At 35.9% G+C, this 27,079-nt stretch overlaps 1 protein-coding gene across 2 annotated transcripts; it reads left to right on the forward strand.

Moving 5' to 3' along the window:
- The first annotated feature begins 1,088 nt into the window (after positions 1-1,088).
- On the forward strand, positions 1,089-27,044 carry LOC118275713 (L-asparaginase 1). Of its 2 annotated transcripts, none has more exons than XM_035593777.2 (13): positions 1,089-1,289; positions 17,109-17,243; positions 17,651-17,763; positions 18,104-18,229; positions 19,890-20,014; positions 20,416-20,645; positions 21,173-21,327; positions 22,285-22,398; positions 22,661-22,717; positions 22,881-23,025; positions 24,783-24,912; positions 25,258-25,483; positions 26,411-27,044. In XM_035593777.2, the coding sequence occupies exons 1-13, from the start codon at positions 1,148-1,150 to the stop codon at positions 26,552-26,554; spliced, it is 1,842 nt and encodes a 613-aa protein (XP_035449670.2). In that variant the 5' UTR covers positions 1,089-1,147; the 3' UTR covers positions 26,555-27,044. The 2 variants fall into 2 exon arrangements, with proteins under 2 accessions (XP_035449670.2, XP_035449669.2); XM_035593776.2 differs by lacking the exon at positions 1,089-1,289 and adding an exon at positions 2,243-2,557.
- Positions 27,045-27,079: the final 35 nt, after the last annotated feature.

The following is a 27,079-nucleotide window of genomic DNA, read 5'->3' on the forward strand; positions in this document are numbered from 1 at the left end:
GATATCTCGAAATATGACACTAGGAAACTGGGAAAGTTGGTGAGGAGTATAAGCTATCACTATATTATAGTAGACGTACTTACCTAGGGTGCTTTTCCATCTACGATGTGCTATGCTACGTTGGCGTGAATGCGTTTGGCTTCCACTTATCATAGTCATTGGTACACATGATTAGCACTAGTGGAATCCATGGAATAGAAAATCTACGCTGACTCAGACTCAGTTAAGCTATGTTATTTATATGGGAAGATGCGGACTATGGATGCATGCTGTAGATGGTTACCCTACCATCGAATCATCGCATACTCGAGGTGCACATCTTCCTCGCAGAGCTACATAGCTTAGTATCAGTATCGGTCACATAGTTTCACAGCTTAGCTATTACATCTTCGTAGCATAGGTACATAGCACATCTCTGGTGGAAAAGCACACTTAATCTAGGTAGTATCTTATTACAACTGTCGTCAAGTTTTGTTGATTATTGGTGCTCAGTAGCTCACCCCTATCTTCTACAGTTGCAATTTCATATTGTGTACATAGATTTTATATTTATTCGGGCTAGGAACTCTCGTCTCTAGAAAAGAGACGTACCCCTCGAGTATAATTATTTGGTCAATGGATTTCAGAATAATAAACATAAGTAAGGATTAATATTTCAGACTGCGTCTACTGTATCGGCAGTGTTTACATTGTCCAGGCGAGTATTAACAATCGGATTGCCAATGCGATTCACACTCGGATTTTTGGCATCGGCATTTCGTCTGACGTCCTGGGTCGGACGGTCCGTATACTGCGGAACAGTGAACGCAGTTGTATGAGTTTTTATACAAGACAAATTAAAATCCTTTGCGTGCGATGCGTCCGATGCGGACCTGTGGACGCTTACCTAATATGCGTTTATCTTACCATGTAGTTTTTAGTCTCAATGACAGGACTAACAACATTAGTTTCCTCAGCAAAAAGACAACGGATCTTAAAAAAATAATCTGTCAAAATTGAAAAGTTGTAGTGTCATAATATTTATCGTATTTTTTTAACAACAAATATTTATTAAAATTCACAAGTACGAGTAGTTTTTCTTCGAAAAATTTATTGTGTTTTAGACTTATACATGTTATATATGCTATGTTATAATATTTCATAAAATATGGAAGAAGATAGATGGGTGGTAACTCGACATCAAGGAGTTGAACAGTGGGTTAAGCCCAAACGTTACGATTTAAAACGAGAAAAGAAAGTATTAGTTATCTATACCGGTGGCACAATTGGAATGGTAAAAACGGATGAAGGTAAGCTATTTCGTTTATTTTAATCAAATAAGACAGATCGCATTAACCCTACAATTATACTAATAAGTCTTCAGTCATTGTAATAAGATAGTCAAGGTACACATAAACATCTTAATTAAAATAATACTTAGATCTTACAAATTTAGAATGTCTGGGCTAGGATCAATATATCCTGTATCACAGGCGAGAGGAGCACTATAAGTACTTATTACTAATTATAGGACAAGATATTTATACAAAAAAACTCTTTAACATAAGTATTATTGCGGAAAAACAGGTCTCAAATATCCGGAAAGCGTTTATACGTGCTCAAATGCACTTGTTGCTATGCAATATCAGCTAGGGTTTAATATCTAGTATTATAGCAATCATTGCTATAACTAGTTTTTGTTAAGATTTAAAGTACAGGCTCTCTAAGTTCATAAATATTTTATGTATTTTCTTTATTAATATATTTAGTATTCTTTATTAGTTGTTTGGGTGTATGGATGCCTCTAATGTAATATTTTTTTCTTTATATTAATTGTGGTATCTACTCGGTTCGGAAATGTAGTTAACGTACGATAAAAGAAATTGAAAAATTTCAATGGAAATTACGGGAAATACTGAGCCCATAATTTGCCTACAAAACCCCATAAAATTGGGATCACTGTTAAATCACAATTACATAAAATATCCTAGTTACTAGGGTGTAAGTTTAATATTATATCTTTATTTACATAGTACATAAGCTCATATCACAAGATTTGATACGAAAGATTTTGACCTCCGTGCTATTTTAGGAGATAAATACCTATTTTGATCATTGTTAAGTTTATCTCTTAATTTGAGCACAAGCAGGTCTAATGTCAAGGCCAATCAAATCACGCAGTCATAAGAATCTAAACTGGAAATGTCGCATTACTAAAGAAGCTGTAAGTGCCATCTTATATTTATCAGCGCGCCGATAACGCGAGTCTCGGAAGCGGTTTCAGTCGTCAGTCGCACAGTTTGAGTTTCAGTGTCGCGTGGAACGCACCGTTGGCTGTATAAATCTGTAGCGTTTGCGCGAAATAAAGTTCGTTAAAAAAAGTAGAACTGTCAAAAAATGGCGGTAAACGGTGATGATTTGAATAAGTTGAATAGTATCGATTTAATGAAACTTGGTGCGGATCTCCATGTGGGGTATAATTCGGGGAGAAGGTTGTCAAGGGCTCATGAAGTGGGAGACAGACGTGTTTTGGTTATATACACTGGTGGCACAATTGGCATGGTGAAGACCGATGATGGTGAGTCTTTGAACTAAATAGTTTTGTGGAGTTTCTCTAAAAATACTGTCCTATTTTGAGCATACGATTAAAATAGGTCATTTTGTTTCTCTTTCGAATACTATAACGTGCTTCTTTATCTAGTTGTTATAGAGGGAACAAACAACGTTGGGTTTTCCAGAACTACATTATGATATGTTAAACATAAATAAATATTGTATTTATTTAAAATTTCCCTATTGTATTAACCAACGCGGAACATTCACGTGAATTGATTTGATCTAATATGAAAAATGAAGTGTGGGTAATTAAAATTAGCCTCGAAATGTTTTCGAATAACGAATAACCTCTGATAGATGAAAGATTATTCTAAGAAGTTTGAGAAAAATATGTTTTAATGCGATACAATCCGAAGAAATTTTCGGATTCCTAAATAATTACTTCCCGCAGGAGTTAACAAAAATGTACCTAAGTACTCTCAGTGCTCTCACGAAGAATCGTTATTTTGATTATAAGTAAGTTATAAATATTGTATAATTGTTATAACTATGAAAAAAGGTCTTGTTTATTATGATTCGTAGATCGTATCTATTACATATTGTTTGAACTTGAACTTGTTGGCATAAAAATAGTATCAACAATTTATAACATGATATAATGTACCGGTTATATCAACAAAATACTTATCTAGTAAGAATTTCTAACGAAGAAATTCTTTTCGTTTCACGAATTTAGTAGTTTACTTAGTACAGTTAGTTAGTACAGTTTAGTGCATATCGGCCCATTGTTTTGAGAATTATTTCTCTAATACTAAGTCTGATCAAAGTAGGTACCTATACAATACATTTGATTGCATGGTAATAATTATATTGCTATCTATATATCTATAGGACTAATGACAATGAAATGTGGACAATTGATGATAAAATTTGTTTTAATGAAATCTTTACTTAAAAACATAACCCTCCTTCTGGCGCAGTCGGGTAAAAAGTAGATATTGAGTGTACAAAGCCCTTTATTACAATAAGCTACATTTTAGTATTTGTTGTATTAGAAAATCTTAAAAATAATGAATAAAAATTATTCGTTCTAATTTCAAGACCGAAAGCATACTTCAATGGAACACTTGTCACTTGGTAGCATGTGTGTCGGAATGATGCTCAAAATTAGCATGCTAATTTCGGGCATGCTTAAGGCCGGCGCCCACTGCCGGCACGGCACGGCATGGCACAGTACGGCATCCCGCGGCGTGCTGTGGCATCCCGTGGCATCCCGCGGCATCGTAGTATCAAAATAAAGTAACATAAATTCTAAAGTCATTGAAATAAGGTTCAAAAGAACTTAATTGTGTGGGCGTCGGCCCTTACGATTTTACGAATCGGCATGCGTTCGATTTTTGAACATCTATGAGCATCCTCAATAGAACGCCTTGTAGTATACTATTTTAGAGTACTGTACCTACCTATGTGTAATAGTATCTTAATGAATAGATAAAGAACGTATTCATGAGTTCCACTTTCGACTGGTTATGCTTATCAATCCTCTTAACTTCCATCTTCATTAACTTCTTTACTTTGTTTCTTATACCATTTGCTTTAAAGTCCATATTAGTGTAATAGTTGAAATGAGCTAGAGGTTTATAAAATCGATACTACATAGTAAGTACCTACGTATTCTAGACATTTAGACGCCGTGACACCTGCACTGATTCGTTTGTCTGTCTGTATAGAACAAGCTAAGTAAGCTTGTAACTTCTTTGACTTTTGGTTTTCAGATTTAGTACTCATTAACCCGAGCTGTGCCAAAAAGTAGATCTAAGCGAGACACAATGTATTTATATTATGCATTATGTTCAAGTTTTAAAAAAATGGTTTCCGAATAATTGCTTATATATTTTTCCTGTCGAACCTTACTCAATCTTTTTACCCGACTGCCAAGGAAGGGTTATGTTTTTCGCGCGTATCTTGTATGTATGAGCCTAATATTCTTTATTACCTCATTTCTTCGAAACGGCTTGATGGATTTCGACAATCAGGGTATCGTTGGATTCGTCTTAATTACCCAAGTGTTCTTAGATATGTGGCGTAAAACAAAAACCAACATGGCGGCCGTGAGGCGCCCTAGATAGGAGTAAAAAAAAAATTTTTTTTTATTTGCTACAATATGGGTATCAAATTAAAGAGCTCATCATGAGGATTCCAAAAAGGTATATCACTGACATATAGAAAAAAAATACTATGTGCAATTATGTTCTTTATTATCCAAACTAAATACTCGTATAGGTACTACGCGACGCGATTGACTAGCGGTGTCTGAACTTAAAAGTGAAAAGTGATAATAAAAGTACGTCTTAACTAAATTATTTACAATGAATTTATTTATAAATAAAGGACTAGCGACCCGCCCTCGCTTTGCTGAACGTTAAATAAGGAATCTATCTACATAGTCGTTTACCTATAGCCCATGCGACGCGTCAACTGTAAAGACCGTTTTTTGTCTAAAACTAGTAGTCCAGTCATTTGGTAGTTTTACCTGGAAAGTTTTCCGGGAGTTTTGAAAATTGGTGAATTTATAGATTTGGGTATGCTCTTTTCGAATTTCAACTTTGCCACCTCGTACAACCGCCGCTCGCGCCGCCATATTGAAAAAATGGCGGCTAAAAATGGTTTTTTATTAATATCTCCGTTCCGACGCATTTTACGAAAAAATATTTATCTACAAATTTAAACTAGAAAAAATTTCCTACAATTTATGTATTGATAACTTTTTCATAAAATCAATAGTTTTTGGCGTACGAGCGCCGCAAAGTATTATTCATCTGCAACACCACGCGTACAAACAATGTGTGTTGTGCAGCAACGACTGTCGCAACCGAGGGCTGGGCTCGCTGTCATTGCAGAGGTAAGTCCCCTGTTTGAGGAGTGGCTAGAGAGGCGCCGTGGCGTCCTCACCTACCGCCTGACGCAGGTGCTTACCGGACACAGGAGTTTCGGTAGGATCCTGTTTATGATTGGGCGGGAGGAAACGCCCGATTGTCATCACTGCGAAGACCGCCCGGAGGACACAGTGGAACATATAACATAACACATATAACATCAGAAGCAGGAACCTACCGAAACTCCCGTGTTTGTACAACACACATTGTTTGTACACGGTTTTTTATTAATATCTCCGTTCCGACGCATTTTACGAAAAAATATTTATTAACAAAATTAAACTAGAAAAAATTTCCTAAAATTTATGTATTGGTAACTTTTTCATAAAATCAATAGTTTTTGGCGTACGAGCGCCGCAAAGTATTATTTATCTGCACCACCACGTGTACAAAAAATGTGTTTTTTTTAATGTATCAATTCTTAAAAACTAATGATGATATCTCGTTCAAACCAATTTTCTTTGAAAGTTTCCATTAAAATCTACAGCATATATTTTTTTTAGTTTTCTTACTCACTTATTTTAAAAGTTAGAGGGCAGGACACATTCGATAGACCTCATTTTTCCACTTTGGAAGTGTCTATCTTTCAAACAATTGATTTTGACGAAAAATGGTTTTAGGAACCATGACGTATTTTTAATGGCCTATCCATAGACAACCATCACGGATAGGTTAGACGAAAAAAAATTTTTTTGAAGAGGTGCAGTGACCGCGCGCTCTCCGCCCTCTATCTCGGAAACGGTGCACCGTATAAAAAAAAGTTTAGACAAAAGTTGTAGAGAATTTTGTATTCTACAATATTGGCTTTAAATGCAAATACCAAAAACCCATAGGAAATGAGATATTTCCAAAAAAGCGCAAAAAAACGTTTTTTGGGACCTTTGGACCTTAAAATTTAATAGTTGCTTACACCCTACCATATGTAGGTTTTGAGACAAGTTTCAGGCAGTCAATACACAAGTATATACAAAATTACAGTTGGGTATCTCAAATTCCGAGGTGAAATCCTAATTTGACTGGACTAATAATACTTTGCGGCGCTCGTACGCCAAAAACTATTGGTTTTATGAAAAAGTTATCAATACATAAATTGTAGGAAATTTTTTCTAGTTTAATTTTGTAGATAAATATTTTTTCGTAAAATGCGTCGGAACGGAGATATTAATAAAAAACCGTTTTTAGGCGCCATTTTTTCAATATGGCGGCGCAAGCGGCGGGTGTACGAGGTGGCAAAGTTGAAATTCGAAAAGAGCATACCCAAATCTATAAATTCACCAATTTTCAAAACTCCCGGAAAACATTCCAGGTAACCCCCTTTTTATCTACCAAATGACTGGACTATAGTAGTAATTTTGAAACAGTGTAAAGAGCAAATTTTATCTTCATTTAGGGCGGCTTGCGCAACATTTGGTCTAAACAGAATTTAGTTAAATGTGTTTATCTTGCTAAATATGTTTAACCTAAATACAATTAAAAATCTCTTGCTCATGTCCGTTTGGATGGTAATTTAACTAATCATAGTTAGAGAGTCGGTAATGCAGTTTCTTGCGTTCCTTTTTACACTTTCGTGCGTTGTAGATTTGACTTAGAGCAAAATTGTTGCATTTCTTAAAACAAAAATGCGTAATATGGACCGACGAACTTTCAACTGACTCATCATGTCAACCGAGCTGTCACACATTGTGCTGTTGTGATTTGTGAATTGTTCTCGTGGTATTTTTTATTGATTAATAATTATTTTAGTTGAGTCATAATTACCATGACAAAAAAGTGTTTCTTCTAGGGCCCGGGGGCCTAAGAAGAACTGATAATACTGCTTGCAGCGATGGAACCATACACCCATATTATTGAGTGCAAAAAGACTGACCAAATAAAACAGAGTGAAAAGCAAAATGACTAGGTCAAAATAGCTATTATTTATTGAATATCCATTAATAAAAGTACATTTCCTTACTTGTTGCTAGTTTTTATTTATTACTATTTATTGAATATCCATTAATACATACATATCGTCACGCCTTTAAGCCACACATTATGTTTACACCCAATTTTCACAATTTATGTTGTAAGTCCCATATAATGTGTGGTGAGCCTATTGCCTTATACCGGGCACATGTCCAGACTCCGTGCTACTACTGAGAAACTTTCGAAAAACCGAAAAAGCCCAGTAATACTTTGCTCGACCCGGGAGTCGCACTTGCAACCACTCGGCCAACGAGACAGTCCATATCCATTAATAAAAGTACATTTCCTTACTTGTTGCTGGTTTTTAAATGTTCTTTCGTTAGACGAAACCTGAAGAATTTGTGGTTCGAATACATTCCAAATAAGTCAGCTCTCTCAAACAATTCCCTCGGTCTATTAATATATTCTATAATCTTCTCGTCGTCGTCAGAATACAATTACCACAAATCCATCTTACAAACTTCCTACCGACCTCTTTACAATCTTTTATAAAATAATAGTAAAATGTCTATAACCTACATAAATATGATGACGCGCGATTGGTACTAAACGTATTTAGCGAAACTAAATAGCCATCTTTGGGTATTTAACTTTGACAGTTCGTTAAACGTGATTAGTGCCTAAATTTTTGTTGTGCAAGACTCTAAGGGCGGCTTGCGCAACATTTGGTCTAAACAGAATTTAGTTAAATGTGTTTATCTTGCTAAATATGTTTAACCTAAATACAATTAAAAATCTCTTGCTCATGTCCGTATGGATGGTAATTTAACTAATCATAGTTAGAGAGTCGGTAATGCAGTTTCTTACGTTCCTTTTTACACTTTCGTGCGTTGTAGATTTGACTTAGAGCAAAATTGTTGCATTTCTTAAAACAAAAATGCGTAATATGGACCGACGAACTTTCAACTGACACATCAAGTCAACCGAGCTGTCACACATTGTGCTATTGTGATTTGTGAATTGTTCTCGTGGTATTTTTTATTGATTAATAATTATTTTAGTTGAGTCATAATTACCATGGCAAAAAAAGTGTTTCTTCTAGGGCCCGGGGGCCTAATTTTACAAAAGAAGAACTGATAATACTGCTTGCAGCGATGGAACCATACACCCATATTATTGAGTGCAAAAAGACTGACCAAATAAAACAGAGTGAAAAGCAAAATGACTAGGTCAAAATAGCTATTATTTATTGAATATCCATTAATAAAAGTACATTTCCTTACTTGTTGCTAGTTTTTATTTATTACTATTTATTGAATATCCATTAATACATACATATCGTCACGCCTTTAAGCCACACATTATGTTTACACCCAATTTTCACAATTTATGTTGTAAGTCCCATATAATTTGTGGTGAGCCTATTGCCTTATCACATGCACATGTCCAGACTCCGTGCTACTACTGAGAAACTTTCGAAAACCCGAAAAAGCCCAGTAATACTTTGCTCGACCCGGGAGTCGCACTTGCAACCACTCGGCCAACGAGGCAGTCCATATCCATTAATAAAAGTACATTTCCTTACTTGTTGCTGGTTTTTAAATGTGGGGCTATTTGCTGTAACAAAAATATAGTGGTTTCTTTCGTTAGACGAAACCTGAAGAATTTGTGGTTCGAATACATTCCAAATAAGTCTGCTCTCTCAAACAATTCCCTCGGTCTATTAATATATTCTATAATCTTCTCGTCGTCGTCAGAATACAATTCCCACAAATCCATCTTACAAACTTCCTACCGACCTCTTTACAATCTTTTATAAAATAATAGTAAAATGTCTATAACCTACATAAATATGATGACGCGCGATTGGTACTAAACGTATTTAGCGAAGCTAAATAGCCATCTTTGGGTATTTAACTTTGACAGTTCGCTAAACGTGATTAGTGCCTAAATTTTTGTTGTGCAAGACGCTAAATATAATTAACAGACTAAATGCGTTTACGTCACTTTTAAACTGTATTTAGCGACGATGCGCAAGCCGCCCTAAATGTAATTAGCAGACTAAATGCGTTTACGTCGTTCTTAAACTGTATTTAGCGACGATGCGCAAGCCGCCCTTAATGTAGAAAATTAATAGACTATTTAAAAGGATAAGGATTAATACTATTACGGACAAAAACCCCTCACAATAAAAGATCCAAAAAAAAATAATTAAATAGTCCACACGACGAAAATTCTTTTAAAGAATTAGACCGTTTACGAAATTTGTAAATAGTAAATTTTACTGCCCTTAATCCTTCTTCTTTTTCTAATTCCTTTACTCTCTTTGTGTTACGCAATCAATCTAAAATAACTGGATCGACGTGTGTTATTTTTTTATTATCTTGGTATTGGAAGTAGTTCTCTCGTGTCGCGGGTGAAATCTTGAGAAACACATAGCCGTATTATAACTAACTAAAAAGTGTTAAATAAAAATAAATAAATTTAAAAAATTAAAAAACCCGACTGCATAAAAAACACTTTAAATAAAAACTGAAAAGTAAAAAACAAGCTTAGTCTAAAAGTGTAGATAGCAATGCTATTACCACAAAATTAAATAATTTCATAATCAATAGACAAAAAATAATAATCTTATGCGAAACATAATTGAGTGTAACAGTCGGGATCCATTAAATAAACCAGACTATAATCATTCAATATGGGTCCCGACTGTTGCACTCAATTATGTTTCGCATAAGATTATTATTTTTTGTGTATTGATTATGAAATTATTTAATTTTGTGGTAATAGCATTGCTATCTACACTTTTAGACTAAGCTTGTTTTTTACTTTTCAGTTTTTATTTAAAGTGTTTTTTATGCAGTCGGGTTTTTTAATTTTTTAATCCTCTTCCTTTATGCCACCATAGCACCTCTTATTTGTTTCTATTTTTCTATTCTTTTATCCAGACCATACTTATGTTATGAATCTCATATTTGAAGACGTTATTTTAATCCTGTTAATAAGTATGTTACGTATTGTCAATAATACTACCCGTTTGACGTACAAATGTTAATTTGTTACACATATTGGGGGCGCGTCATGTTTGTTGACAATTTGTTCGACATGAACATAGGCAAGTTTTTATTACGAGTACCTACAATAGGCTTCATCTAGTATGTCTATTTTAAACCCTAGAGAGATTTTAATCTACGTAAAAGTGTATGAATTAATATTTAGTTTCGAAACAGTATTTAATGAAACGGAGTCTTAAAAGCTTGTGATGTCATAAATGTAATAAAACGTATTAGGTATGCACGAAAGGAATTTTTCTGCCTCGCTCAGCAAAACTGGGGAATGAGCTGTCGCCGACGTTATTTTCGAACCGATATTACCTTCAAACCTTCAAGAAAAGAGCGTATTCCTTCTTAAAATGCTGGTAACGCACCTGTGACTTTTTTGGTGTCTATAGGTGGCGCTGATCGCTTACCATGATGTGAGCCGTAAGCTCGTTTACCCTATTTCATAAAAAAGTGCATGTTTGCGTCTGATGACCATCTTTCACTTAATCTTGCTGAACAATTCACGATTACAATCTCCATTAAACTGTCAAGGTAGTTAATTACATAACTTAGTTTAACCACATACTATAACGTAGGTACGTCTCAAGGCTGAAACAGGGTAAAAATATTATTGTAAATATTTACTCTTTACGTTATATTATTGAGATAAAATATGTACACGAAGATCTGCGTGCGAGTAGTAGTATTTACTATTCAATAAATAGATAGATTTTAGTGCGGGAGAGCCATGCTTCGGTACGAATGGGCTGGCTCATAGAAAACTGACGTGAAACAACGCTTGAGTTGTGTTTCGATGTGTGAGGAACGTTATTGGAGGCCCAATTACCCCCTTCTCAAATTTTCCCAATTCTTGATTGCCTAACACCCCTTAAATTCCTAACCCCCAACAAGCCGGCAACGCACTTGTAACGCCTCTGGTGTTTCAAGTGTCCATGGGCGGCAGCGATTGTTTAACATTAGGTGATCTATCTGCGTATTAACCGGCTTTTATCATAAAAAATGCTTTAAGCCTATTCTTTAGTCAAACCTGATAATTATTAATGCAAGCATGATTCATTGAAATGCAACTTCTATGTATAATTATACTCTCATAATGGCGAAAATACTCATAATTTTTATGTGACATTCCATAATAGATTAGTACCATAACTAGGGAATCCAATCCGGACTATCCGTAATCCGAAAAATCCGGATATCCGCACATTTTTACTCGAGTTATCAATCCGGATTCGAAAATCAAATCCGCGGATTTTCTGAATAATAAGAAATCGTAATTCGCAATGACATTATCACGCGTATGTTCGGCTCGCGTCCTCCAGGGTTAGTGTTGGGCAATTATAATATTCCGGTTAATATCATTTGTCTAATAATCGATTAAAAGCAGTTTATATAATAGCCATTAATAGCTAATTATGGATGATCTACAATTCTATTTATTGCGAACTTTCGGGAACCAAAGTCAATTTCCGCTGGCTCCTACTTTCCGAAATGTATCCGTTCCAATATCGGATCATCTAGAGCTTCTTGGCGTAACTCTATCGCCAACGCTAAACTTCGGCTCTTATATAGAGTCGAAGGCGCATTTGGCTGGTAGGAAGTTGGGTATCCTCTCGAGGGTGAGACGGTACTTCACACCGAAACAACTGCTGAGCCTGTACCAAGCGCAGGTTCGGTCATGTATGGAGTACTGTTCTCACCTTTGGGACGGCTCGGCTAAATACCAGCTGGATGCGCTCGAAAACATTGAAAGGCGTGCCAAGAAGCTCATCAATGATGATGCGCTTGTGGAGGCCCGTCTTCAAAGCCTTGAACACAGGCGCAAGGTCGCAAGCCTTTCCGTTTTTTACCGGATACATTTCGGAGAGTGTGCGGGGGAATTGCACAACTTGATTCCTCCTCGTCCTTTCCATCATCGAACCACAAGACAATCGGCGAGGCGTCACCGAGTCATGGTGGATATCCCCCCCACACGCACGAAGCGCTTCGCTTCAAGCTTCCTTGTGCGAACTGCTAGGGAGTGGAACTCCTTGCCGGAGTCTGTGTTTCCTGATGGGTATAACCTGGGTGTCTTCAAAGCCCGAGTGAATAGGTTGCTTATGGGCAGACGTGCTCCACCGTAGGCCGCATCATCACTTACCATCAGGCGAGATAGCGGCCAAACGTCGGCCCATTTAACATTAAAAAAAAATGAACGCATGAAATGAAGATAAATAAATAGGTTTTGATATGAAATTAAAAATACAACGTTATTTGAAGTAATTCTATTAGTAAATCAATAAAACCTACGGCCAAAGATTAAACGAAACTTCGGATTCAAGCACCGGAGTAGGTGGTCTGTTTAATAATTTTCAATCAGCTATTTACATTAATTTTTGGTAATTCGATTTTTTATGTACTTAGTTTTTTTTTTATTCCTAATCAGTCATTTATTTAGGATATTTTATTGTTTTCGTTTTTAATTTGTTTTTTTTTATTAGTTGCTCAAAAATAATTTTCTGCCTAGTTACTGCTAGAAACACTGGATTTTGGAGAAAATCTCCTTAGCTTGGTACATCGATTGGATCGGACGCTAATGGATCTATTTCTGGTGTATTAAGAAGTACAGGTTCATTACTGATGATCTGAATTGATTTCTGATGTTGGATATAAGAAAGTTCATATTAATGAACTGACATAATGGTACGAGAGCTAGCAACGTCGAAAAAACAAGCATTTCAAGAAGGCCAGTTTTTAGATATATTATGTCTCTCAGTCTCCCAGACATCATACGGGCTATCTGGCACCTGGTAGTCGTTGCGTTCATCAGTGCGCATCGCATTTGTACAGGTAAAATTTCAATTTTTCAAACCATTTTAAGAAGTTATTTTTTATTATTATTATTTTTATTGAACTTATAGTAACATGAATCTCTTATTGCCAGGCATTTTTCATGTTGTTTAAGGTCTGCCAGGCGCCAATTTTGAATAAAAAAAAAAAATTCAAATCATTTTAGTATGGCTGAAATTTTAGTATGATGTTATTTAAGTAAGAAAAGACCCAAAATTAATTTGCCAAGCAGTTATTCGGTTGTTAACCTTCAGCCAGACCGATCTAAAACTGAAAAATGATGTAGTATCATTTCGCTTGGTCTAGAAATATTTGTCGAACGAATTACAGAGAAAGGGATTAAACAACCGGCCAAGTGCGAGTCGGACTCACCCATGAAGGGTTCCGTAGCAGCAAGTAGACGACTAAATAAAAAAGTTATAAAATAACTTGGTTTTACATTGACATTGTATCTATAATCGATTTTTTAATCAATTAATTTTTGTATGATGTTATTTAAGTAAGTAAAAACCCAAAATTAATTTACCAAGCAGTAATTCAAACTTCAGCCAGAACGATTGTAAAAAAAAATTATTATTTATTATTTAGCCATTTATTTCCCAAACTGTTGGGCCTACAAAGTTGAAACTTTGTAGGTTGATGTGTTTCGGTAACCGCTATTCGAATTTTGAATAAAAATTAATAAATTTAAAAATTTAAGGGGGCCACTCCATACATGGAACTGACTTAAAAAAAAATTATTTCAGCTAACATATCCGTAATGGGTGTCTATGGATAGGTCTTTAAAAAAGACATTAAGGTTCCTAAAGCCATTTTTCGTCAAAATCAATCGTTTGAAAGTTAGACGCTTCCAAAGTGGAAAAATGAGTGTACCCCTCTAACTTTTAAAATAAGAGAGTGAGGAAATTAAAAAAAAATATATGCTATACATTTCAATAAAATGTTTCAACTAAAATTGGTTTGAACGAGATACCATTATTAGTTTTTAAGAAATAAAACATTTTCCAAAACCACAAATATAACTTTGTCGTTCATAAAAACACTATGTAAAACCAAGTTATTTTATAACTTTTTTATTTTGTCGTCTACTTGCTGCTACGGAACCCTTCATGGGTGAGTCCGACTCGCACTTGGCCGGTTGTTTAATCCCTTTCTCTGTAATTCGTTCGACAAATATTTCTAGACCAAGCGAAATGATACTACATCATTTTTCAGTTTTAGATCGGTCTGGCTGAAGGTTAACAACCGAATAACTGCTTGGCAAATTAATTTTGGGTCTTTTCTTACTTAAATAACATCATACTAAAATTTCAGCCATACTAAAATGATTTGAATTTTTTTTTTTTTTTTTTATTCAGAATTGGCGCCTGGCATAGCTTAAACAACAATAAAAATGCCTGGCAATAATAGATTCATGTTACTATAAGTTAAATAAAAATAATAATAATAAAAAATAACCTCTTAAAATGGTTTGAAAAATTGAAATTTTACCTGTACAAATGCGATGCGCACTGATGAACGCAACGACTACCAGGTGCCAGATAGCCCGTATGATGTCTGGGAGACTGAGAGACATAATATATCTAAAAACTGGCCTTCTTGAAATGCTCTCTCAAAAACGTTGCCAGCGCTTATACTATAAGTAGATTTGTTTATTTTTATGAAAAATCCGTAAAATCCGGATAATCCGGATTGGACCAAAAATCCGTTCTTAAAAATCCGGATTTTGAAAACACAGCGGATTTGCATTCTCTAACCATAACTAATGGGAAAAGAGTAGGTTTTGTAATCATCTACCTCTGCTTACCAATTCAGTAAGTAATCTATCACTCTCATTTAATTACTAGTTAAAGAGTATAAACAAGTCGTTTCTCTTATCACAATCTTAAACTTCAATCTCATTATGCGAAGATTGTGTACTTTGATAAGGAAATTAGATTGTACATTGTCTAATGACGTGTCGCCTAGGTTTGTAATTACCATAGATATTTAATTAAAAAGAGTAATTTTGCGATAATTACTCTTTAATTTCCCATTTTTATACCTAATAGCATTTTACCTAATGCTTCTTTGGTTATGTGGTTGCAAATGCTGCTGGTGAGAAACCCCTTTCTTATAGGGGATAGGAATCAATAAGAGTGGGGACCCACTCTTATCGATTGCTAGGTCTAGGTAAAGTAAAATTGGGGTCCTTTCAAAATTATCTCAGTAATAGCACTGAATTTTCATTTGTGTCCAACCACGAGGGTATTAATTACAAAAATACAGATCTAGATGCACATCACACCCTGTCCCGGAACAACAATTTCTGGATTGCACAAAGACATAGCCAAGAGCAGTACACTTAACTTTACTTCGACTCGTGCCCTGATCATTGATCTAATTTGTAATATTGTACACAGTTGCTCATTTTGCGCCACTTGTATTATGAGATCCATATAATAAGTACCATCCAGTTGTATAATACAGCTGCTGTAGTATCTACTTGCTTCTTTAATAATATCAATTTGCCTCCAGCCGTGCAGTATTATAGAAATCTACCATAGGGGGTTAATAGAGTATACGTTTAGAGATAACATAACATCATGCCTTTTTGCCGCCTGATTAAGCAGAAGTGAGGTCGAGACATTGTTATATTTTCTGAAGAGCATTTGCTTCATGGGTTAGATATAGAGGTGCACATATGTAATAGATGTAACACTAGCTATTCGCCAATTATGTTATTGGCACGAGAGATAAATATTAATAAATAGACCCTCTATTACCATATTCCGAACATATTTCATCAAATTCCATGCCAGTAAGAGATTTTTAGATAATACTTAATACTGCTTTGCCTTTCCCTGGAATTGAATCCGAGACTTCATGCTTTTCTTTGTCGCGCTGGCGGCCATTCGATCAATGATACAGTTAAGTACATTTCGAGAGTACTTCGTAAATAACCTTTCCCGTAAGGCGAACAAATTATATTATTCCAAGAAATGATTTATTTTGCGGAACATTGCAATCATTGGTTACTAATGCAATATTAATACGTCCACCTGATGCAATATTTATGAAGTGTTGAGTTGTTTCATCATTGTGTCGGAATTTATTACTGGATTGAGAATCCAGTGTTATGAAAAGCACTCGAAGATGCGGACTGCCAAGCGGGTTACCGTGGTTCCGACTCGAAAAGCAGGAGTAGGAACGGGGTAGTTTTATTTATTAAGTGTGTGACAGTCTATCTCGCCTCACCCAAGGCGGGAGAAGTCATAAAATGATTTTCTGAAGTACTACGAACTACTGCGCCTATTTCGCCTATTTATTTCGTATATTGTCAGCCAAAATGAAAACAAATATGTGGTCTTAATTACCCTTGTATACCAACTCCCCATACTTCTTTAAGTCGACAGTGGTTAGTAAACATTGTTACAGTGTTTAGCGCCATTATTTTTTCAGAAGTAGGTCATGGTGGCCGTAAAATAGGAAATGTATTCGATTGGACACACAGTGTTTTCATGCAATTTTATGTTAGTCTGGGAGACATTCTTCTCATAAGCTATGATATATTATGGTTTATCCTTTTTGAATAGATTATTGTTATCCAATGCTGGAAGGACTGGACTAAGCAGTACTCGTACTAGGTATATTGTGTATTGGGTTCGCCCGCGTTCCCGTAGGATAAAAAATGTTCTAAGTGTTATTCCGGACCATAAACGGGGAAGTTTATGTTCCAAATTTCATCCCGATCCCTTTAGCAGTTTTGACGTGATTGACTAAAAAACATACACACATACACATTAACTCACAAACCTTTTGCATTTATAATATGTATAAGTAATATTTGATTTGTTGTTCGCAGGACTATCACCGGGCAAAAACATGTTCAAGCCCTCGATACGAAGATATCCACAGCTTCATGACGAGAATTATCACCAGAAAATCATGAAAGCGTCGCCAGCGGACAAAAGTTTGGAAAGTTTCTATGTATTACCAAGTAAGTTCTTAAGAATATACCTCCAAATTCAAAATTACAATTTAGTATATATTTTTTTATGAAACACCCCGGGTAAACGAGCAGACGTATCACCTGATGGTAAGCAATTACCGCCGCCCATGGACATTTGAAACACCAGAGGCGTTACAAGTGCGTTGCCGGCTTTTTGGCGGTTAGGAATTTAAGGGTTGTTGTTCGGGAATCGGGGATTGGGAAGATTGGGAAGGGAGGAATTGGGCCTCCGGTAACCTCACTCACACAACGAAACACAACGCAAGCGTTGTTTCACGTCTTTTTTCTATGAGGCCGTGGTATCACTCCGGTCGAGCCGGCCCATTCGTGCTGAAGCATGGCTCTCCCACACTTGCTGTAGGTATTATTTATTCATAATGTTGAATTTTTCTTAGAAACTGATGACGTATCGTGGAGAATTCTGTACGACATCAAGGAGTACGACCCGCTGTTGGACTCATCTGATATAACTGAAGCGGATTGGGTGAAAATCGCCAAAGATATTCAGGTAAAATATTCTTTTTATTTCTTGATGGGGGAAGTACACTTATCGGGTTGCCGGGACTCGAAGGCTCGAAAGGCAAGGCTCCGGCTCGAAAAGCAGGAGTAGGAACGGGTGGTTTTTAGTCAGTAAGAGTCTGTTATTTCATCGCAGCCATGGCGGGAGAAAACATTTTTGAATTTTCCACTAAAATACTTAATATATATCTTGTTATAGAAAATTCGACCATCTTTAGATTTTGAACGAGTAATAATTTCACAAACAAATGCTAGAATATTGATTATTGGCGTTTTTCTTGATATTGTAATATATTTTATGTATCTTTATGGGATTGTTTTTGCTGCAGAGTGATTACGAGCAATATGATGGGTTCGTGGTCCTTCACGGCACAGACACTTTGGCCTACACAGCATCAGCTCTCTCCTTCATGTTTGAAAACCTCGGCAAAGCTGTTGTACTTACTGGTTCACAGGTAAGATTATCTACATTCACAGGTAAGATCATTGATCTGATCTGATTGTGCCTTGCTGACAACTCTTCAGTGACGCCCGAAGCAAAGGTCTATATTAATTATTATGTTATCGGCTTACTCATGTAACTGTTTGACGAGAAACTCGACTAGTTTCAAGCCATGCTAGAGGCTCATATTCATGAGCAGCATTCCGTGACACACGATGCGGTGATTGTCGTGCTACTACTGACTTTAAATAATAATTAATTTAGTATGTCTCACGAAAGTTATAATAAAAGTAAAGGTATATTATTGGGCCTTACCTCATTCTCGTTGGATAAGTAAACGCACTCTTTCTTGTCCACCCTGTAGATACGTGCGTGGCGCAAGTAATCTAAAATAGTCAATACATCTTCATTGTGAACATCTGAATAAACATAAAATCAACGCATATTTGGCAATTATAACTATATAACGAACGAATGAAAAAACTTATTGGCTTAATAAATGAAGCGACCTTCATTAACAATAATAGATACGTATTAGGTACTAAGTATCTTCAATTGTTACAAAATTTAAATTAATTGACCTGATAAAATCAATTGAAGCTTTGACATGCTTGTACAGATAGAGATTGATGGTCATCAAATTACGTCTACTGAGTTTTTTAACGCCTATTACATATATACAAATATTTTTTAAACTATAGCCTTTGTAGTCCTTCCTAGTTTTAACAGTGGAAAGGAGTGATGTTCGAAAGTCACATGTATGTTTTAGGTTTTTGATTAGGGCATTTAATATCTAATGATGATACTACTGGTTCAATTCCGGAATTCCGGTATCAGTACCGGAATCAGAAAAAGCTGAATTAAAAAAAAATGAAAAATAAGTCAGGATTAAAATGTTTTAATAAATCAAATCTTATTTGGAAACAAGAGATCTACAAAAGTGAGAGATCAATTTAACAGCCTTATTATAAAAAATAATCAACTTTGCAATAAAAGAGCGTACACTAACTGTTGTTTCCCATATTTTTTAGATTGGCTCTATGTATCGTAGTTGGTAAGCCTTAATAAATAAACAAATAAATAAATAGTTTAGCAAAATCAACACGTGCTTTACGAAATCTCAGAATTATGGGATCCATGCCGTATTTTTGATAAAGATTTTTAGCGAGAGAGATAATCCTTATATTGAAGATCTTTCAAGAAATCGTTAATACGTGAAGGGAAAATTGTTGAACGAAACAAATTCCGATTAAGACCTTGACGGTGCGATAATACCGTAGATAGGTTGTTGCACCACTGTAATAAAATAACATCAATCAAGTAAATTACCTATTAGATAATGCAATACTGATTAAAGAAGTGAAAGTGTTTATAACCATTACGCTTATGTGGCATGTATTAGAAGTAAAAAAAAATATGCGGTGAACTTAGTGGGTGGTGGTAGTAACTGTATGCTAGTGTATACAGCTTTAACTCCCGGGAACGAAGCTAGTACATAAATAAAATACTAAATACGAAGGCAATATAACTATATTAGTAAGTAAAACGACACAATAATATAATAATGGGTATAAAATAATTAGACAGGCTTGTAATCCAGCTTGCTCTCCAACTTCTTGTTGTTAGCCACCTTGCGGACTGCTTTCATTAGCTAAAAGATGTTTTGTTAATAGATTCCGATCTTCGAACCTCGGAGTGATGGTGTAGACAACTTCGTGTCATCTCTCATCATCGCAGGGGGTTACCACATCCCCGAAGTCACCATCTTCTTCTACGGCAAATTGCTTCGGGGGAACCGGTATGTTTACCTTATTATATGAACCCATAAATAATTCATCAACTTATAGGTTGACTGCCTCGTTGCTCGAGTGGTCGCAAATGCGACTGCCGGACAAATGGGTTCGATTCCCAGGTCGAGCAAAGTATTACCGGGCTTTTTTCGGTATTTCGAAAATTTCTTAGTGGTAGCACGGAGTCTGGAATTGTGACAGCTCAGTATATGACAATAGGGTCACCCCCTATTAAATGGGATTTCACAACACAAATGGTGAAAAATATGTGTACATTGTATAGCGGCATTACGCGCTGTAATGTGCACTTCTGCCTACTCCTTCAGGATAAAAGGCGTGGCGTTTTTTTTTAATAATTAATTTTCGTGACTGACTAAACAAACTAACAATTTTTTTCTATCTGTTATAGAACGCGAAAGATATCCGTGAACAATTTTTTCGCGTTTGACTCTCCGAACGCTGTCCCGATCGTGAAGGTCGGGCTGGAAATGGAGGTAAACAAGGCTGCCATCTTCAAGCCGACTGTCATCGAGAAGTTCCACGTCCACGCCATGATGTCGAAGCACGTTGCTCATCTCAGGTTGTTCCCCAGTATCAGCACAGAAGCCGTGAAATCTGCTTGCCAGCACCCTATTCAAGGTAATCGATTTTTTTTTTCTGACGGTGTACTTTCTATTTGCTATTCGTGGTTTGGAGGACCGTAATGTGTTTCAATGTCAATTATATTTTCATTTTATTTTAATAAAAGGTGTCCTTATAAATTACCGATGAGACATGCATGCATTTAGTGTTTATTAGTGATATAATACTTTATACAAAGGCAAGGAAAATGATCCAGGAATAGCTGTAGGCACTGGATACCTTTGCCTACTCTGTCAAGCTGGCATTATGATGATGTCATGTTATATGCATTTTATCATATTTGACTTTATTTCTCCTCGTTGGCCTCATTGGTCGTATAGTATTACTGGGATTTTTCCTTTTTTCGAAAATTCCCCAGTGGTAGCAGGAAGTCTGGAATTGTGCCCAGTATATGCCAATAGGCTCACATCCTTTTACATGGGATTTATAACACAAATGGTGAAAAGTGGATGTACATTGTATAAAAGGGATAAAATGCGTGATGTTGCAATTGACTTTATTTCCTCTACTCATATAACCCCTAGGTCTGGTGATGGAGACATTCGGCGCTGGCAATGTTCCATCAACTAGGCACGACATTCTGCTTGTGATAGAAAGGGCTGTGAAGAGAGGAGTGATCATTGTGAACATCACTCAGTGCACTACTGGTGCAGTGGCGGCACTTTACAAGACTGGGCAGGTGAGGTACAGTCAATATATGGGGTAAGCACGATTGCAGGTCTTTGACCCCTCAAAGTACTGCAAGGAGATAGTATTCTGATTATCAGAGCTCTTCAGCTTTTTATAATTAGAATACTATCTCCCAATATATTTTTCAAGTTTCAATTGAAGTTTTGTGGAGGGCAAATGGCAGTCATCATCTTTATCAACCTGTTTCTATCCACTGCTAAATATACATAGGTAGGTATAGGCCTTAATTGAATTTTTGAGATATACGTATTTCAGTCGGTGGTCAGCGTCGGTCAGCTTGTTTTATTTACGATAAACTGAATAAATTTGTTCCGAACATCAAACAAACGACTTTTTGATCAACTCTTTTATCTAGAATCGAGTTTACAAAACTATTTTAATAATAAAAAGGGGTTATATTATGATGAAATCAAAGTCACCGTGTGGGACAGTAATTTCCTGTTATAGCATTGGCCTTTTTACCCGGAGATAACCTCTAATAAAAAAGGTTAAGATAAAGAACTTCGTACTAAAGTTATTGTTAAAGAAAAGTATATAAATAAGTAAGTTACTTTCAATAGAAAAAATGTCATTGACTTCAATTAGTTTCCTATCTAATTTTTTAATTTCAAATCAAAATAATAATGAGTAAATTCTTTATTATTTTGATTTGAACTAGCTGCTGGATGCTGGTCGCTTCCAATCGGGTTATCTGGAAGTCTTTGGGGGAGGCCTATGTTCAGCAGTGGATGTCCAGTGGCTGATATAATGATGATGATGTAGCGAGTAGATTTGATTTCTGAGTTACCTAGTAGTGAACAGAAGGTTTACTTCAATAATTTATATATATTATATTTTTTTATTGATCGTAAAAAATGTATGAATTGAGTGAGAGGCTGGTTGCCAATCGAGCAATGTTTGATAAGTACTTGGTCTTACAGTAAATAATTACAATTACTCCTCACAGGCAATAGCGAAGGCAGGAGTGATATCAGGGTATGACATGACGCCGGAGGCTGCCCTCACAAAGCTGTCTTACGTCCTCACCAAGACTGAATTATCTTACCAACAGAAAGTTGATGTGAGTAGTAAGGAAATCATATAGAGATAGAATATTATATTGTTGGCTTTGTAATCAAAGCAGCTGTAGGTTAGTTTGTGAAGCTCATACATAAACATCGAAAAATTGGATTCCATTTATTGTTTTGCTATTTTTTAAGTCTGTAGTTGTGTGTCTGTAGTTATGCCCGGTACCTATATTGCATTAAGTACATTTTTTTAACGATATTTTGTATGATGTACTGATATGATTTTGTCTGCTTTATAAAAGTTTTTATTTACAGATGATGTGTTTGAACATCAGAGGAGAACTTACCAATCTATCTTCTATGTCTATTGTAGTAAGTATAATTTTACCGCGGTTACTTTACGCTTATTGATAATTCCATTCCAATTTCTTTCAATTTATTGATAAATCCGATTCCATACGTAATTTGTCCTCTTAAAAATATAATTTTAAAACGAGTTTGCTAGGCCTATTTATTAATCCTGCCTGTGTTCTAGGATCAAACGCTCAAGGAGGCTTTGGGCATTAGTCTGAACATCCAGTCACCGAAGAAGCTGGCAGAAGTGGTTGCTAACGTGTTCTCTTCGCTGTTGCTGTACGGCATCAAGCAGGGAGACGAGGGCATCGTCAGAAAGCTGTTAGGTATTGTGATCTTTGTATTTATTTTTTGGTGTGGCGACAGATGACAGAAGTTGCAAATTGACTATCGACGTGCAAATCAACGGATGACGTATATTTAATCTAGTATATAAAAATAAGTCGAGTTTTCCTTCCTGACGCTATAACTCCAGAACGCACGAACCGATTTCCACGGTTTTGCATGCAGGTTGGAAAGGTGAGGTTTGTAGCAAAGAAAATTCAAGAGAAAAGCGGGAAAACAGGGAAAATCATTGGTGGCGAAACGGAGTTCGCCGGGTTTGCTAGTTAATTATAATTGTTATAATTATATAACGTGTTTGTCTTTATATTCTTTCTTTCTATGTTTCTATTTATTTATCTTGTCATTATTTCGGTATTTCCGAACCCATATGACCTTCAAACCTTCAAGAAACGAGTCTATTTCTTTATAAAAGGCCAGCAACGCACCTGAGTCTTCTCTAGTGTTGCGGCTGTCCATGGGCAGCGCTGATCACTTACCTCGTCTGCTCGTTTGCCACCTATTCCATAAAAAATAATTATGTCTACTATTATCAGTGTTTCAGTAAAGTCAGTAGCAATTTATTACTTCAGGCAGTGTAATATACTCTTCGGACTATTTCGATTTATTTTCTTATTGATAAATATAATATATCTGTAAGTGCCAAAGTACCATGAAATTAAAATATATGTATAAAATATGTTATCATAAAGAATAATAAAAGATATAAAACGATTTTAATAAAAAATAAAATAAAATTCAATATTTTATTTGTGTTCTATTACTATTAGATTCCTAATAAAATATATAGGTTTTCATACTTACCTACTTCGCTGGGTGTGTCTAGAAATAGAGCGAAATTTTCAAAAGAGAAGCTCAGGTTAGAACTTGAGGTTTAATATCTCCAGTATTATGTATAACTAGTATATATCTATACATATAATAAAATTATAACAACTCCATGTCTGTACATTACAGATATTTAAGTAAAAAATAAGATGGGGGATCTTTATTCAACCAATAGAAGCGAAAAACATGATTTAAAAAATTTTTGTCTGTCTGTCTGTCTGTCTGTTTGTTGTTCGCTTTTCACGCAAAAACTACTGGACGGATTTTTATGAAACTTTTTTGTTATATAGCTATTAGTCCTGGCTAACATATAGGCTATCCTTTTTTTGGAAATTCGCCCTTTAAGGGGTTTTAAAGGGGAGGAGTAAGTTTGTATGAAACTCCGTCAGTTTTGAAGCTAATTCGATCTATAATATTTTTCTTCCTGACGCTATAACTCCAGAACGCACGAACCGATTTCCACGGTTTTGCATTCGTTGGAAAGGTCTCGGGCTCCGTGAAGTTTATAGCAAGGAAAAATTCAAGAGAAAAGCAGAAAAACAGGGAAAATCATTGGTGGCGAAACGGAGTTCGCCGGGTTTGCTAGTCTACAATAATCTATACATCTACAATAAAAATGAATAATAATACACATATAACAGGGCTTTCCCTTTCATTCAATTTTACTGGCATTTCTTATCTACTGTTGTAACATCACTCGCAATCGAAATGAATAATCGACTAAATGTGAAATCGATTTATGTTTAATAATATTACATTATTTTAAAGAGCAATGACACAAAAGAGCATAATGATAATTATGTTAATATTTATTTTTTTTGGAACTGCTATGAGATGCTTTAAAATTATGACCTACGAGATAGATTTTTTCATATGTTGTATTTAAAGTGATATATCTTTATGTTCTTGATAGATATGGGTGCGGATGTCAACGCTGAAGATTCAGAGGGCAAGACTCCTCTTCATGAAGCCATCCTGACTGGAAACCATCAAATGGTCGAATGTTTACTGGTAAATGGCGCCAACGTGCATTTCAAGACAAGGTATGTAATACAAGAAACAAAGTAAATACTATTTCTGGGCTTATAAACGATAATATTTTTTCTTTCAATGACCTGGTGACCACGGCCACCGCCACGGGGGTCACCGGTGACCGACGTTAGCGGAGGATTTGCCTTCAACGGTTTTCTATTGGCAGTCAAAGACTTAAACAACTCATTTTTCTTTGGAAATCGAAACGTTCCTTATTAAATAAATACTGCAGATAAGTCCCTTCAGTTCCAGATCGACTGGTTGCTTGGCATATAATAGCTTCCTCCCTTCTCACATTTGTTAACTTATCTGTCCACATTATAGAAACTAATTATGTATTTATTGGTTTAAAACAGAACCGGCGAGTGTCCTCTCATCACGGCAGTGTTACGCGAAGATCCTCAAATCATCAACTTACTGCTGAAGTGTGGAGCTCACTTGGCCAGTGCCGACATATACCCGGTCTCGGAAATCATGACCACAGCTATCAGAACTGGGTCCATATCTAAGTTGGAGTCGTTGAAGTTAGCAGGCGCCAAGTTTGACATAGTGGATGAGCTTCGACAGACACCATTACATAAGGTAAGCAAGTTATACGATAAACGATATTTTTTTTGTTTATTTTTAAATTAATAATATAAGTTTCGGAGAGCCATACTTCGGCACGAATGAGCCGGCTCGACTGAAGTTATACCACGGCCCTCAGAAAACCAACTTGCAACAACCCGTTCCCGAACAACAACACTTAAAATCCTAACTCACAAAAAGCCAACAACGCCCTTGTAACGCCTCTGGTGTTTCAAGTGTGCTTGTGCGACGGCGATTGTTTACCATCAGGTAATACGTCTGTTCGATTACAGGCGTGTTTCATAAAAAATCTAGCTATTATTCAGCAACAGCAACGTCACGCCTTTTATCCCCGAAGGGGTAGGCAGAGGTGCATATTACGGCACGTAATGCCGCTATACAATGTACACCCAATTTTCACCAATTGTTTTATAAGTCCCATGTAATAGGGGGTGAACCTATTGCCATATACCGGACACAATTCCAGACTCCGTGCTACTATTGAGAAATTTTCGAAAAACCGAAAAAACCCTAGTAATACTTTGCCCGACACGGGAATCGAACCTCGACCAACGAGGCAGTCTTGATTGAGATAGTCTTGCTATTATCTCAATATTAATATGCGATGTTAATTAGTAAGTTTTCCCAACACTAGTTGTGTATTCTGGGCGATTTCCCGTTTATTTTACTACATATCAAAAGCGCTTCAACTGTGAGTTATTATAATAACATCGGGTTACTTGGAAATCGAGTCACTGGACTTTCCGTTAAAATGTAGATTACAAGGAAAAAGGGATTGTTTATTTTGTATCAACAATACTTTCTTCATAACAATATATTCATCTATGGTGTTATAATAGTTAAGAGTACCCAAATGTACATATTCTACACTATCGTTACCACATATTTAATTAGCTGCTAATCTCATAATTTTGTCTCCAGGCTGTGCTCTGCAATCGGCCAGAAGCGGCAGAGTTCCTCCTCAGAGAGGGCGTGGATAGGGACGCTAAGGATGTCCTAGGCCACAGCCCAGCTGACTACGTGATGAAACTCAATAGGAGAAGCCTCGTCACATATTTTCCCTAAACATTCGCCAATTGAACCATTAAAGTATTTCCTTTGGATCTGAGCTTTCAAAGACTTTGTAGCGCCACACGACAACAGTTGTGATTAATTTTCACTCGTTTCTTTGCTTGTGGGTTGTGCTTGTCCTGTGCCGTGAATATTATGTTGGGATTAAAATTAGAGATTATGAGTTGGCTCTATTTTATATTATTTATGTGTAGGTAAAAGGCTATGAATGTGAAACAAGTTGCGCAACTGTAGCGCTTCTTAAACATGTGATATGTTGCGTGGAACACGTCGGTACGTTTAGACATGTTTATAAAGTACCTAATCGTGGTTTGTTTTGTATAGTTTTGGCTTTGTTATCAATGTGATTACTTAAATTTATATGAAAATAGTACAATAGGATGATTATTAAATGAATTAATTCAGAAACTATTTATATTATGATATTTATTTCAGTTTTATTCATTATACTTTTAAACAAATAAAAGTGGTGCATTATCTTTGACATATTTTTTTATTACATTTATGCTTAAACTTAAA

Source organism: Spodoptera frugiperda, chromosome 8 (genome assembly GCF_023101765.2).
Source record: "Spodoptera frugiperda isolate SF20-4 chromosome 8, AGI-APGP_CSIRO_Sfru_2.0, whole genome shotgun sequence".
In the NCBI taxonomy this organism is placed as follows: Eukaryota; Metazoa; Arthropoda; class Insecta; order Lepidoptera; family Noctuidae; genus Spodoptera; species Spodoptera frugiperda.